Source organism: Castanea sativa, chromosome 5 (genome assembly GCF_040712315.1).
Source record: "Castanea sativa cultivar Marrone di Chiusa Pesio chromosome 5, ASM4071231v1".
Classification (NCBI taxonomy): Eukaryota; Viridiplantae; Streptophyta; class Magnoliopsida; order Fagales; family Fagaceae; genus Castanea; species Castanea sativa.
This window is the reverse complement of record NC_134017.1, coordinates 7,890,079-7,906,732: the sequence shown is the minus strand read 5'-3', so window position 1 is coordinate 7,906,732 and position 16,654 is coordinate 7,890,079. Positions and strand designations below refer to the sequence as shown.

At 31.9% G+C, this 16,654-nt stretch overlaps 1 protein-coding gene across 1 annotated transcript; it reads right to left on the bottom strand.

Annotated features, from left to right (window-relative positions):
* Positions 1 to 1,864: 1,864 nt before the first annotated feature.
* Positions 1,865 to 8,315, bottom strand: LOC142636961 (coatomer subunit zeta-2-like). The gene is made up of 6 exons (XM_075811250.1): positions 8,117 to 8,315; positions 5,953 to 6,112; positions 3,179 to 3,326; positions 3,000 to 3,077; positions 2,554 to 2,638; positions 1,865 to 2,179 (listed from the first exon to the last, which is right to left on the bottom strand). Exons 1-6 carry the CDS (start codon positions 8,123 to 8,125, stop codon positions 2,120 to 2,122), a joined length of 540 nt encoding a protein of 179 aa, XP_075667365.1. The 5' UTR covers positions 8,126 to 8,315; the 3' UTR covers positions 1,865 to 2,119.
* Positions 8,316 to 16,654: the final 8,339 nt, after the last annotated feature.

Below are 16,654 nucleotides of genomic sequence, written 5' to 3'. Positions count from 1 at the left end.
TAGTAAAAAATATAATTTGTAAAACTTAACTACTAACTATATTGTTTGAAAATTAATGCTATTTTAATATTTTCTCCCAAGTCATGGCAAAAAAAAAAAAAATGCAAGTCATGGCAAAAATGATGTGACTGATAGTGGGGAAAGAATATCAAAGTCTTGGTCTTCCTCTTTTTCTTGTTCCCTTCCTTTTTACTTTTCTAGTTTTTATGAGTTGTATTATTGTTCTGGTTTGGGAATTCTTCGCTCTTTGTTTTTTTTTTCGTGGGTCATAAATAGACTCCTTCTCAAATTTTGAATTGGTGGTAAAACCCTTCGATTTTTAGAATTCAAAGACATTATATATATATATATATATATATCTTATAGGAAGTGGTGGCTATTCCGATATTACCATTATTGGGAATGATGTTGGAGAGAGGTTATTTTAAACTTTCCATCCCTCTTTTCTTGCTCACTTCCTTTATATTTCAATCTTGAATAATATTTACTTCCGAATTCTGATCATGTTTTTGTTTTCATTGGGTACTCGTCATTCTTTCTTCTTTTGTGCATAAATGGACTCTTCTTCAATATTGGAATTAAAAAAGAGAAAAAGAAGTGGAGCTTAAAATATATATATATAAAAAAAACCTTTGTTTTAGAATTCCCACCAACATGGTTTAAAAAAATGTCTTTAAGGAAGTGGGGCATTCTTAATATTGTAATTTTAAAGTTAAAAAGAAGTGGGGCAAATCCCTTGATTTAGATTTCACACCAACATGGTTTAAAAAATGTTTTAAATGAAGTGGGGCTATGAACTACGGATAATGCTAGTATGCTACCATGGGAATGATGCAGGAGCAAGAATATTATTAGGGATTCTCTCAAATCTACTTTTTCATTTATTATTTTACATTTGTTTTTAGTGGACATTTCATTTTCACTTTTTAAAATGTGTTTTTTAACGTATCAATTATGAATATCGTGTAAAACAGTGAAGGTAAAATGAGTGTTTTTTCATATTATTAAACTTCTTGTATCCTCTTTTTCTTTGTTCTTTTCCTTTTTATTTATTTAATATTAGTATTTCTCTTGCCAAGAAATGAACTCTTTCTTGTAATAGGAATTTCAAATAGAAGTGGGGGCAACACCCTTCCATTTTCGATTTTAGAATTTCAAACCTAATTTGGTTCAAAAAAATGTCTTGAAACAAGTGCTGTCAATACCCTTAGTTTCATTCTTCAAATCCACAAGGTTTGAACATGTGTTTATTTGCATATTTATTATCTTTGATATTTGATTTTCTTAACTATCAAATTTAGGGATGGCACCTAGTGGGATCGAATTGGATTACAAACACCTTGTCACCACCTCGTCTTCTCTTCAAGGTTGAGACAATTGTGCAAGATGAACATTAGAGTAAAAGATGAGAGAGAAGGGAAAAGCATAACATGGAGAGTATTGTGAGAGGGATATGAAAGATGGCAATATAATATGAATTATATATATACACACACACACACGAGATGGGGTGCGGGCATCAAGCTAGATAAAATCCGGCTCTGCTGGCGGAGACCAGGCCCGCGGGGGCAACTGGGCAGGTTGGGTGATTCATCAACTAAATTATTATTTATTAGACTGGGATATTTTACCAATCTGTATTGATGATTCATTCAAAACAGGTCCTAGTGGACTGAGTTTTTATTTTATTTTATTTTATTTATTAATAAATAAATTAAACAGCCAGTCAAAATCACAAATAGTGTTTAGGATAAGATTATCATGATTAGATAGCTACGGATTGCACAGTGTACGTTGTTTCAAGTATCAACAGGTTCTCAGAAAATAACAGGACAAAAAACAGATGAGGGTCCCTGGAGGGCAATTCAACAACTAAATCATTATCTTTAGGCCAAGAAATGCAAGTGCAAGAGCCCACAGGCAAATAACAACATTTTCCATACGTTACTAATTATTGAGAGAGAGAGAGAGACCATAAGAAGAAGCCAAATGGCATTATGTTTCATCATCCCATGTGCTAAATGGAGAGAGAAATGAATAACTACGCTACTCACACATGAAAAAGGATTTTAATCAACCAAAAGAATGCCATCTCATATTCTATGTGTGCACGCATATCTCATTTGAGAAGGGTTCTTGTCAAATGTTCACGTGCTGTAGCCCATGCCTGAGTTATAGTCTGCAATTTTAGTCAAGAAAGATAAAGGATTAAATACAAAACCAAAGAAGAGAGCTGTAATTAATTACTTTTTTTTTAATGAGTAATACAATTTTATTGATGAAAGGGAAGCTCAAATGCGATAGCAAAAGGAGGGAGTCATTAAAGGCGGGTTAGTTAACAGTAGTTCAAACAAATAACAAATAGAGTCCAAAAGTGCTGGGAGTTAGTGTTAGTGGGTTAGTGATGCATGCATATTTCATATAAAATGTGAAATTTGTGGATCATAACATCCATTACAATATCTTATATTTTATATAAGTGGATAAGTTGAGATTAAGATATGCGAATAATAGTAAGGGAGGAACCAACGAAAAGAGAGAAAGTTGCATTACTTGCTCAGACAACGGTGCGTCAGCATCCATGCTGTGGGTCGCCACTTTCCCTGCAATGACACTTGAGTCCGTTTCAAGTATCATCCTGCAAAATAGATATATGTTCTTAATAAATAATACACTCCTTGACCATAGAAGTACTGCAGTAAACTAGACGACACTTATTGACGCTTCATGGGAAAAGGAAAAAAAAAAAATCCTCCAATAGAGAAGGAAGCATGGTGGTCGGTGAAGTGGATTCCACTGACAGTATGAAGATTCACTATTGGAAGATTGATAGTTCTCTATTGTAGAACAAAATTCTTTTCCTTTATGTTTATCTTATCCATTATGATGTATCAAATTGATCCCACATACATTATTGAAAGTGTGGAAAAAGGAATATGGAAATATTTGATAAAGTGCAAATATGCAGGGTATGTGAATTTAAGAAGCATGTTACATACCCTCCATCAACAATCTCATCAAGGCATAAAAGAATGAGATCCAAGTTTTCGAGTGCCTCCCTTTTATCAACAGTGTTCCTACAGCAAGTGAAATAGAAGAATGCATAAAACAGAAGCACAAACTAATAAATCTCTTTATCAAAAATCCAGAAACAAAGGTTAATTATGACAAAAAATACCTCAAGAGAAGGGCAACTGCATCAAAGAATCCCTGAAGAACTGTAGCTAAGATGAGTTCATTTTCATCATCACCTCCAGTCACAAAGAAGTGCAGGTCCTGGACGAACTTGTAGATAACAATGTTGTTCTCAAACATAGCTATCTCAGCTGCAGACAGTAATACAGCAATGTATCAATAATTCAAGTCTCAGGCTGTGTACCATATTTACCAGGCATCATCAACCTTTATAGAGGGTCCTACTATCACCTATGGCAAGACTAATATTTTGTGTTTTTGTCTAGTCCCAGCTAAAAATTTTCCTGGTCAAGTAGAATATATTAAAGCCCATGCTTGTTTCTTTTAGCTTAACGTTCACAAGAATATGCATTTGTGGCTTCAAGCCATGGGGCTAAAATATGCAGATATGTAATCATTGCTTTACCAATCCTTTTGACACCAGTAAGAAGATGCTTATATAGTTGATCTCAAAGCCAGGAAAAATTAGAACTAAAATACCAAAACTTGTATTATACTTTTGAAGTGGTGGTTAATGGTTTTGGCTGACTGTTGTTAGTACACAAATTGCATAGAGAAAATAATGCAAGAAATACACTAAGGCTAATTTTTACCTGTTAAAAAAATACACTAAGGCTAACTGTTGTTATTGCACAACTATACAGAATGTAGTGCAAGCAATACACTCCAATGCCCTTGGAAATTGGAGATGTTTAAGGATAGAAAACTGCTGATCAGTAATTTAGCCAAGGTCATTTAACAAGAAAGTGATTGACTGACATCTTGCAAATGTTTCAAGAGAAAATCTATGTATAAAGATTAATGATATTACCCATTTTCCCAATTTCAGAAAAGTAATACATGATTGACCATATGGCTATGTCCTCTGTAGTCTGTAGGGCACACAAACTTGACTAATTGTATGATGCTATGGTTTTAAATTCTACAGTCTATATTGAAATTCAAGGCACCAATACAAAATCTTGAGCTCAAAAAGTGACTCAGGTTTTGTTTGAAAAAGTATAGATCACATCAGTCAAGAACTGAACTTGTTAGAGGGATCAATATGAGAAAAATGCTAATACACCCCCTAAACTTTGAAGTAAAGGCCAAGACACCCCCTGAACTTTTTTATTAGCCAATTACTTTATAAACTTCACATACCTGCCAAATCAGTACCTCTGTTAGTCTACTGTTAAAAAAACTAATGGAATAGGCATATGAGACACACATGAACTTTAAAAAACAACTTCAAACCCCTTAATTTGAAACCTGGTGGATTGACACAAAGACAGAGACCATTTCAAGAACCCATTGACACTCTTACCACCTTGAAGGGGCTTCGAATCCCCACATGAATCCAACAACACACAGAAAACACCATAATCAGCACAAACACCTTGATCCATATACTCCACAATTTTTTTTTTTTTTTTTTGCATAACAGTGGAAATTTTATTGATGAAACAAAACATACAAGATAAATCAGAGTTCACACTTGCAACAGCACACTTAAACCAGAGTAACCGGACACTAACTACAACACACTGGACTACACATTGACTATTACAACAAAACAAAAAAAAAAACAGAGAAGTCCTTAACCACACCAAACTACCAGCAACTAAACATTACAAAAAAAAAAACAAAAACTGGGAAAATTGGCCACAATTTCGCCCAGGCCCATTGTCAGCCCAAGCGGAAAAACAACTCCTCCAGCCACACTGAACAAAACCACTCCGCAACTTGTTCAACCTTGCCCTCCTCACACAAACCCATCAAATCAACATTTGGTGGGTCACCGCATAACGGTCACTCTCATTTTCATTCTTAAGCTAATTACTGTTCATCTTTTGCACATTGGAGTTCCTCTTCCTGTTACTCTGTGACTGAAGAAGGTTCAGGGTGGGATTTGTACTGAGTGTTGGTGCTTTGGCGGTGAGAGACGCCACTACCGTGACGGCAATAGGCCTTTGAGTCATGGGTATTGGTTAGTGCGTAGGTGCATAGAGGTTCGGATGATGTGGGGTTGAGATAGCTGAGCTGAAAGCTGTGGTGGTATTTGAGGTCTCAAGTGGTAAGCAATAATGGAGTTTCTTGAGCCCTGAAGAGATATTAGAGAAGCCATCCTCTATCCAGTCAGACCTTGCTTCTTTTCTTTGTTCTTTCCATTAATCCATTGAGTTTTAAATTAAGGGGTTTGAGTTTGTATTTAAAGCTCATGTACGTCTCACGTGACTATTCCGTTAGTTTTGACAGTATACTAATTGGAGATACTGATTTGACAGGTATGTAAAGTTTATGGAGTAAATTGACCAATAAAAAAGTTCAGGGGTTCTTGGCCACTACTTCAAAGTTCAGGGCATGTATGGGCATTTTTCCCAATCAATATAGCATGGAGCGCATGAATTTACATGCATAGAATTGCAAGCCATGCACACAGGTTCTAGTTATCCACTGATGTAACACCATTTGTTATGAAATACATGAGAGGAAGCTTTCTGATTTTTTTTTTTATAAGTAAAATGTTTTAGCCAAAGAAAGAAAAGATCAGAATGGCAGGCATCGAGGGGAAGCTTTCTGATTTGGTTTAAATATTAAAACTGCATTCTAATTTAGAAGAAGAAAATAGCTTTTAATGCAATAGAATAGCAAACAACTACCTGAGAAGGCAAAAAATAGATGAGAAAGTTTGCATACCTATATAAATAATTATTTGGCAGATAATATTTGGACAAGAACAACTGTACTATTTAAAGTTGAGTTATTACAGTGTACCTTCTACCCGAGCATTGGACTTCAGAGTCTTGGTAAAAACAGATTTTTCAAAAGCTAACTTTGCACCATTTGTTGGCCAATCATCTGAGTAATACTTGACTGCTACATGCTTCCCTTCAGAGTCTAGAAGAAGAATGTTCTTCACCGTAGGGCATGATTCCTATTTAAAACAAAAATAACTGGATTAATAGAGTAACAAATCCCTTTACACTAAAAAAGACACGTTTAAAACGTAACAATTAAAAAATGCAGAACATTTTTTTTTTTTTTGCTAGGTCAATACTTTGGGGGGGGGGGGGGGGACAGGTTTGAACCATATATATATCTAAATTTTTCAAAACATATATATATCTATTGCATGTTACTAGCACGACCAAGACTCAAGTCAGCATGACCAATACTTTAAGATCACTCTGATGAACCTTTACAACTTTTTTCCATTGACAAGCTACACAGCCAATGGTTTTTGAACCCATAGCCTCACCCTCCATCCATTCTTGTGGGAGGAGGGAGTTCTCTTTGAGCTAGAACTCATTAACAGTTCACTTTCACGAACAAATATGTGACTAAGACTACTGTATCATTGGCTCTGTTTCCAACATTATAATTCTATTGATTTATGTCAATTTCTTGTAAGGCTATGCACAACTGGCCATGTAGCCACCCCACTGCTATTGCTTACACCATGTAATCTCACACAACCAAGTCACCCTCCATAATTCCCTCAAATTCTAGAGGTTCTATAACTGTACCATGCTGGGGATTCGCATATTGCTGCATGCAATTCTGTGCATTACTGCACCTAAGGCAGCCAATGTGATTCTAGCCATTCCAATACTCCACTACTAATCAGCATAGGTCACACAGTTTGGACCTAAATCAACCACCCATCATTTCCAAAACCAGTCCCAAATCCTCCTAACAAGTCTCCCAAGATCCTACATTAATCAAATCCTAAATTGGCTAGCATTTCATGGCCACATAAATTGATCTCTTGGTTGGGTTTTAGGTAACATAGTCAAATACACCTAATACGGCCAATGTGATCCTCCTCCACTTAGTAACTACTGCTATTGAACATAGATCACACATTGGGACTTAAATCAACAGCCCATCATTTGCAAAACCAAACCTAAAATCTAATAAGAAGTCCAGAAAATCCTACATTAATCAAAGCCCAAAATGGCTAACATTTCATAGCCCCGTAAACTTAACTCTTTAGTTTAGTTTATGTCACAAACATTGTCGAATATGCCTAACACAGCCAATGTGATTCCCATCATTTAAATACTACAACTATTCAACATAGATCACACAATTTGGAGTAAAAACAACCCCCATCATGTCCAAAACCAATTCCAAAGTCTCCTACCAACTGCCACAAAGTCCTACATTGATCAAAAGTTCAAAACCTCAAACTGGATAACATTTCGTAGTTAAATAAGCCTAACACAGCCAATCTGATCCCCACCATGTAATTACTACCACTAATCACACAGATCACAGATTTTAGAGCTCAACCAACCACCCAGCATTTCCAAAACCAATCCTAAACTCTCCCAATAGCTGACACGACATCCTACATTGAGCAAAACCCCAAAACTGGCTAAAATTTCATAGTCAAATAAGCATAACACAGCCAATCTGATCCCCCACCCCCCACCATCACCATGTAATTACTACCACTATGCCACACAGATCACACCCTTTTGCATCCAAAGAAAGCACCCATCAAACCCAAAACATTAACATTACATTGAGCTCCAAAGTGAAGTCTTGGTTTAGTATTAACAACAAACACCTTATAAACAAACATTCAACAACATCATCAAATACACACTCCTTTTCCATTATGTGAACCCTCTGATTACTAAAAAGTAAATAAATTCACACATTGCACAGATCTAAACCAAAAAATTACAAATTGTACGAAAATTTAGATCCAAAACTAATAACACAAAAAAGGGGCATTTAGAATTTGCTTAATTTCTTCGGATCTATCATACTGAACAAGCATAGAAATCATAAAATTTTCTCAGCGACCAAATAAACAGAGATTAACAATAGTCCTAGTTGTATTAATTTGTGGATTCGGAAGTTGAAAGTTGAATAAACATTTCGTTGTGTGCAATTGTAAGAGAAATAGAGAGAGAGAGAGACTTACGCGAGCCATTGATGAAATATTCAGAACAGGGAGAGAGAGAGAGAGAGAGAGAGAGAGATATGCTGCAGATTACAAAAGCGTATGCTTTTTGAGTAGTTTTTGGTGACGAGCTATATGAGTGTTTTATTTTATTTTATTTTTTCGCGGTGGTGATGGTGTTTTTATTTTATTATTTATTTTTGGGTAAAGTAATTAATCCGTATTAAATTTTTAAATATGTTCTATCTTTTATATCAAAAAAAAAATATATATATATATATGTATATATATATATATGAATTTTGAAGTGTATTAATTTTGTATTAAAATATTTGAAGTTTATCAAAAGATGTAATTGTTTTAAATTTTTAATTGAAGTGTATATTAAAATACACACAATGATGGGAGAATATATTAAAGAAACTAATTGTGGTGTATATCTAAAATGATCTAACTCTTTTTTTTTTTTTTTTTTGCTTAATACTGCACGTCAGAACCAAAAGAGCATGGAACACTTATTTCCGCGGAGCAGTAAATAAACTCAAACAGCCCAACACACACACACACGGTGTGAGACTAAGCTTTGACTCTTTTTTTGCTTAATACTACATGTCAGAACCAAAAGTGCACGCAACACTTCATTCCGTGAAACAGTATATAAACTCACACACCCCAAAAATGTCTAGCTATTGAATATACAGCACAGGTTCTAAACTTCTTTAACTTACTCATTTTTCAATGTGAGATTAACCCACTATTTTTATTTTTATTTTTATTTTTAAAATACTAATAATTTTAACATATACACAGGGTGAACAGAAAATGTAAAGAATATTGTTTATTATATTTTTCCTTTTTCAACAGCTTATGGAGATATTTGCTATTGCAATTATTTTGGTACTAGATAAATTTTTTATTTTTATTCTAAATTTATCAATTTTTTTATAAATCATAGTTAAACTTTTGTAACGAGATTCTTATACTAGAAGGTTAAAATATTCATTACTAATATAAATAAAAGGGGGGAGTTGTTAATTTTTTTTCCAAATTTTAAGAGAGGGGGTGTTTTTTCATTCGAGTTTGGAGTTGAGTGTCATTCCTTCAAACCTCAAGGGAGGGGAATGTAACCACGCCGTAGTTTAAAAAAAAAATTATGTTAAATATATTACAAAATAGGCTAAAAATTAATTTATTTTAAAAAATCTAAAATTTATATTATTAATAAAAAAAGATAACACTGAAAAAAAATTATAATTTGTTTTTAACAATTCCTAAACACACACACAAGTCATATATGTATAACCGCACAAAAGTCTTAAACAATGTGTTCAGACAGTTTTTTTTTTCCTTCAACTTTTAAGCTAAATTATAAACTGGACTTTCTATATTTTACCCAAAAATTAATTCAGTTTTATAGCCTTAGATTAATTAAGTATCTATACCTTTCGTTTTATTTTTTTTATGTAGCCATTTCATTTAAAAAAATTGTACGTTCACAATATTTTCACAACAAATCTTAAATAGTAGATTGTTATTAATTGTTATGGGTGTATTAAAAAAGTAATTTCAGTTTTAAATTTAGACTAGATCAAATAACAACGTACCATCTATGATTTGTTGTGAAAGTATTACAAAAATATTATGCATATAACACTTTTATTTTGTTTGCTTCAATTAAAGAGGTTGTCATTCAGTATCCCAAAATAATGTGATTTTGGTATTTTGAATTTCTAAAACAACGTCATTTTAGAATACTTAAAAGGCACAATGCCATGGAATTTGATGGAAGGAAAGTTATAAATCTAAAATAAATAAATCAAAAGTTACAAGATTGAATTGAACTATGAATAAATTTAAATGATGAAATTTATAACTTAGTTTTTTTTTTTGAATAAAAAATCAATAATTTCAACATAATCTCTCATATCCCTGTTTTAGATCTTCAAGTTTTCAACTTAAAAAAAATGCTGAAACTAATATAAATTGTATTATAAAATATTTACAAATTGATAAAAAATCCAATATGATTGGTGGATTTAAAAACCATAATTAATGAATGACTGATTTATTTTTTTTATAATTAGTGATACATTAGTTTGTAAAAATTATATAGTAAAATTTGTAGTATCTTTAATGTTACTTTTTCAACTTTTCAAAAAACTCATTTTCTTGAATGTAAATTTCTTTTAATATCGAATCTCAATGACAAAAAAATAAAAAGTTTAGTTGCTAAAGAATAATTATTATAAAGAATCTCTCTTGTATAAAAAAGGATAAAAGAAAATTATTGATGTCTTGAATAATTGCTAGAGAATAGTACTCTTATAGAAAATAAGTTCCAATTCTATGGATATATAAATAACTTTGTGCCACATTTGAAATAAGTTGGTTTAATTACAAATCTAGCTCATCTTCTAACTACATTTATATATGTTTCACTAGTCACTACATTGATTGTTTCCTTTATTTCCTTTCTTACCTATGAGGTTAGAGTAATTCTACGGTACCCTTTTTTTTTGGGTACTGAACTCACTAGTTAGCAACCTGTTATACTAGGTTACCAAAGCATCATATTTGACGGTTTCATTCTCACATTGTGCAGTTCCAACATTACATGTGACAATTCTTTTGTTACATTTGATGGTTATCTTATTTTTTTTCTTACATTTGATGGTTCCTTCCTCATATTATATAGTTCCAGGCTTCCAGCATCACATGTGACAGTACTCTAGTTACATTGGTGGTTCTTTTATTTTTTTCTCACATCTGATGGTTTCCTCCTCACATTGTGCACTAGTAACATAACAAGTAACAGTATTTTTGTCACATTTGGTGGTTCCTTTATTTTTTTTCTCACATTTGACAGTTTTATCCTCATATTGTGCAATTTTAACATTACATGTGATTTTTTTTCTGTCACATTTGGTAGTTCTATTTTTTTCCCTCACATTTGATGGTTTCATTAATTGTCATATTAGGCAGTACTAGCATCAGATCTGATTGTCCTTTTGTCACATTTGGTTGTACCCTATTTTTTTCTCACATTTGTCGATTTCATCCTTACATTGTGTAGTTCTAATATCATATGTGACTGTTGTTTTGTCACATTTGGTGGTTCCCTTTTTTTTTTTCTTACATTTGATGGTTCTATTGTCACATTAGGTAATACCAATATCATATCTGACTGTACTTTTGTCACATTTCGTAGTACCTTTTTTTTTTTTCACATTTGACAGTTTTATTGTCACATTGGGCAGTACTAACATCACTTATGACCGTACTTTTATCACATTTGGTGGTACCATTATTTTTTTTCTCAATTTCATCATCACATTGGGCAGTATCAATATCACGTCTGACCATGCTTTTGTCACATTCGGTGATATTCTCATTTTTTTCTCACATTTGAAAGTTTCGTCGTCACATTGGGTAGTACCAACATGACATCTGACCATAATTTTGTCACAATTTGTGGCACCATTATTTTATTTTATTTTTATTTTTACATTTAATAGTTTCATTGTCATATTGGACAGTACCAACATCACATGCGACCCTACTTTTGACACATTCAATGGTTCCTTATCTTTACTCACATTTGACGGTTCCATTGTCACATTGGACAGTACCAACATCACATGTGACCGTACTTTTATCACATTCAATAGTTCCCTTATTTTTTTTTCACATTTAATGGTTCCATTTTTACATTAGGCAATACTAACATTACATATGACTGCACTTTTATCACATTTGATGGTTCCCTTTTTTTCCCTTATATTTAATAGTTACATCATTACATTGGGTAATATTAACATCACATGTGACCGTACTTTTATCACATCCAAAGGTTCCTTTATTTTTTTCTCACATTTGGCAGTTTCATCATCACATTGGGCAATATCAATACCACATCTAACCATACTTTTGTCACATTCAGTGGTACTCTTATTTTTTTCTCACAGTTGAAAGTTTTATCGTCACATTGGGCAGTATCAACATGACATCTGATCGTAATTTTGTCAAAATTTGTGGCACCATTATTTTATTTTATTTTTTTCACATTTGGTAGCCCCATTGTCACATTGGACAATACCAACATCACATGCGACCATACTTTTGACACATTTGATGGTTTCTTATTTTTTTTTCTCACATTTGACAGTTCCATTGTCACATTGGGTAGCACCAACATCACATGTGACCGTGCTTTTATCACATTCAATGGTTCCCTTATTTGTTTACTCACATTGGATGGTCCATTTTTACATTAGGCAAGACCAACATCACATTTGACTGTACTTTTATCATATTTGATGGTTCCCTTATTTTTTTTCTTACATTTGACAGTTACATCATTACATTGGGTAGTACCAATATCACATGTGACAGTACTTTTATCACATCCAATGGTTCCTTTATTTTTTTTTCTCACATTTGACAGTTCTATTGTCACATTAAGCAATACCAACATTACATGTGACCAAAATATCCCTAAAACTCTTAGAAAATAATAGGATACCCTTAAAACCTAAAAATGATGGAAATACACTTAGAACCTAAATAATGATCGAAATGACCCTAAAACCAAAAAAATGACCAAAATATCTTTAGAACCTAAAAAATAACCTAAATGACCCTGAAACATAAAAAAATGGCTGAAATGACTTTGTAAGCTAAAAAGTGACTAAAATACTCTTAAAACTTAAATAATGACCATAATACACCTGAAACCTAAAAAAATGATCGAAATACTTATAAAACCTTAAAAATGATCTTAAAACTTAAAAAATGACCAAAATACCCTTAAAACCTAAAAATGACCGAAATGAACTTGAAACCTAAAAAATGACAAAAATGAACTTGTAACGTAAAAAGTGCCTAAAATACCCTTAGGACCTAACAAAATGACTGTAATGCACTTAAAACCTAAAAATGACCAAAATACTCTCAAAACCTAGAAAATGACCAAAATACCATGACTAAATAACGACCGAAATACCCCTAAAACCTAAAAAATGATAGAAATACCCATATAACCTAAAAAATGACCATGATGCCATTGAAACCAAAAAATAACCAAAATGACCTTGAAACCTTTATTTGCAAGACCAAAATGACAATAAAAATGTTATATAACTACTCTACTTGCTTCCCCCCCCCCCCTTAAAAGTCTCAGTGGAACTTATAAAATTTTCTTTTGTAATTAAGTTGTTGTATTTTGGTGTATACTTATTGTAATTTAAAAGATGATAAATTATCTATAAAAAACTATCTATTACACACACACACACACACACAAACACACACCATTTTTTTAAGTTTTTTTTGAAATTCTCGCAAAAAAAAACTTAAGGTTGTCTTTGGATGGCAACATTTGGATTTGGATTTTAAATCAATGGATTTAAAATGCCTTGATTTGAAATCCATTGATTGTAAAATTCCTTGTTTGGGTCTTTTTATAAAACTCAAGATTTGAAATTCATAATTTGAATTTCCATTATTTGGATACCTAAATTTAGATTTGGATTTAGAATTGGATTTAAGATCATAAAATATTTTTTTCCAATTATTGTTTTTCTTAAACCTTCTACATTTTAATTTTAGTAACATTTTTAATAAATACATGAGGTAATAAAAAAGCTATTGATAATCCAATTGACAAGATGATGACTAAAAATCTGTCATCATAGACAACTAATAATTTGCTATTAGTTGCAACTTGGACTTGAAAAATATGAATTTATCATATAACAAAAAACAATTTTTATTGTTCCATCATAATCATTATCAATGGCAAGGATAATCATAATCGATCTAGAAATTATGGACATTTGACCCCAAAATTTATAACGAACTTTCATGTACTACAAATAGGTCTCTTGTTGTAAAGTATCTAAAGGAAGAAGCCAGACTACAAAGAAATCCATTATAAGTATCTTAACTACTACTTACTTTGCTACTTTCTCATCACAAGAAGGAAAAAACTTCATTGACAACGGAAATCCATTACAATGTATTTCCTTCAAATCTATATTTGAATACCCTCATGGAATGAGACAATCAAAAGTAGCTTGCAATGGGTCTTCATGTCTAGATCATTCATCCCTAAGTTTTCAACACGGCAACTTATAACTTGTAGGAATTTCTTATTGTCCCTTTAGCAACTTAAGTGGTAAAGGAAATATCTGCATTTACACGGTATAACTATCAACACTTAGAAAAATGAGGTGTGGTCACCACCTTGATTAATAAGTAGAGCCACCCCTAATAGTGGAAAATATTGCATAATGGATCAATGGTCAACAAGTCAAAAAAAGAGAGCCAGATTCTAGATGATTCTGACATTGATGAATAATAGCTACACGGTTACTTGAAAGATGGATGTCAAATCAACCTAACGCAACATCTCATCACTTGTGTGTGGTGAGCATTGATCTTTGGGGGTTTTGCTTAAAGCCTATATTATCACTAATTTATTCATGTCATTAAGAGCACACTCACATGATATTCAACTCAATCATGAGGCTTAATTTCATGAATTTTGGGCCTTACATGAGATTATGTCACATGGTGAAAAATATTGCACAATGGATTAATGGTCAACAAGTCACCCAATTAAAAAACAAAAGATGTCAATAAGACAAACTCTTAATCATTTTGATATTGTTGAAAAATCTTTACACGGTTACCTGAAAGATAATCGTCAAATGAACCTAACACTACATCTTTTCACTTGTGTGTGCTAAGCATTGATCTCTAGGGGTTTGGCTAAAAACATATATTATCATTAATTTAATCAAGTCATTAAGAGCACATACACATGACTTGAGATTGTACTCAATAATGAGCCTTAAGTTCCAAAAACAATTTCCTCAACATGAATTTTTGGCCCTACATAAAAATTATGTCACATGGTGGAAAATATTGCATAATAGATTAATGGTCAACAAGTCACCCAATAAAAACAATAATTCAACAATTCAAATTCTAGATGATTATGATATTGATGGAAAATCTCTACATTATTACGTGAAAGATGGTTCTGAAATGAACCTAATACTACTGGTTTATTTGAGAACGGTTTATTTAGTTGAAACTAAAAATTTGTTGTTGAAAATGTAGAAAATAAAATTTAAAAGCTAGTTGAATAGTACAATGAGACTTATGAATAATTCCAATTGTACAATGAGACCCATAAATAGTAAAAAAAAAAAACTACAAAATTAAATAAATTAAATAAATTTTTTTAATTATGAAACAAAAAATAAATGCAAAAGAGTAACGGGATCATGAAAATCAACTAATTTGTGTTGTGTTCACATTTTTAATACTATGAAATAAAAGTATGTCCAACTCTCTCATTGTCTTGCACTCATCAATAGTGCGACATTAAAACACGGTGTGGGCAAATGTGTATGCATGTATCTTATAGATGATTTAAAACCATGGTAGAATATGACTTTACATTGCGTACCAAGTATTCTCTCTACTTATATACCCAAAACAAAAACTATCCAACCAAATGACTCAAACCTAAATCATATTTAATCCCTTAATTTTTTTTAAAAAATTTATAGGGGTTTCAACGTCTTGATGGTAGTGGGAGACCAATATGATAGAGGCGGCAGCCCCTTAGATTTCTCTTTCTCTCTCTTTCAAATGTTTTGTTAGTCTTAGGTCTTTTATTTTGATAATATGTAGTGAAACAATGCGGTTTATTTAACAATTCATAACATTTTTGTGTCTCTCTATCTCTCTCCAAGGCCTTATTTGGTTAGTTATTACTATTAGTCTTTAATTATTATTATTATTATTTTTCTTTTTTTTTAAATATTAAAAAGGTGGGTATGCTAAAAGATATGAAAAAGAGAGAAATGTGTGATGTAAGCTTAAGCAATAAATGAGAGATTAATGAGATAATAGTAAAATAAATTAATGTAAACTTTTGAGTAACAGTAAAAAAACTTAATGAAAGAGGTAAAAAAATGCTAAATGCAAAATTAGAATGTATATATATATATAGTGATTATTCATTTATAACTCCTAATCACTAATCATCATAAGTCTCAAAAAACTGTGATAGATTATCATATGTACAAAATAAGCATAGATTTTTTTTTTATCTTTATTTTTTTAAAAAGGATATTGCTATTGTATTCATCCTTATAAGAATTTAAGCATAGATTAAATTTTTATTATTTTTGACAATTTTTCTTTGATTCCTTTATAATTTATATATTGTGTTGGTTTATATGAAATTTTTCTCAAGCTTTCAAAGGATGGACTTTAGATAAGATGTTCAACTTTTATACACCAAGCATTGGCTGTAAATGTTGTACATGGAACAAATCGAGATAAGAAATTAAGAATATGGTCCATTTTGGTTGGCCTTAGCTTGATTTGTCTGGACATCAATTTTCTCTCTTGCCAAAAGTCCGACTTATTTTAGGTGGAAGTTTCCTTGATTATTACTTGTATACAAAATTTCAGGATCATTAAATTGGAATAGGTCCTTACTGACCTAATCAATTGGAATAGGATGAAATTTCTTCCCAT

Coding starts and splice junctions, on each gene's coding strand:
- LOC142636961 (XM_075811250.1), bottom strand. Junction 3,078..3,178: donor GCAGTTGCCCTTCTCTTGAG/GTATTTTTTGTC, acceptor CACTTGCTGTAG/GAACACTGTTGATAAAAGGG. Junction 2,639..2,999: donor GATGAGATTGTTGATGGAGG/GTATGTAACATG, acceptor TCTATTTTGCAG/GATGATACTTGAAACGGACT.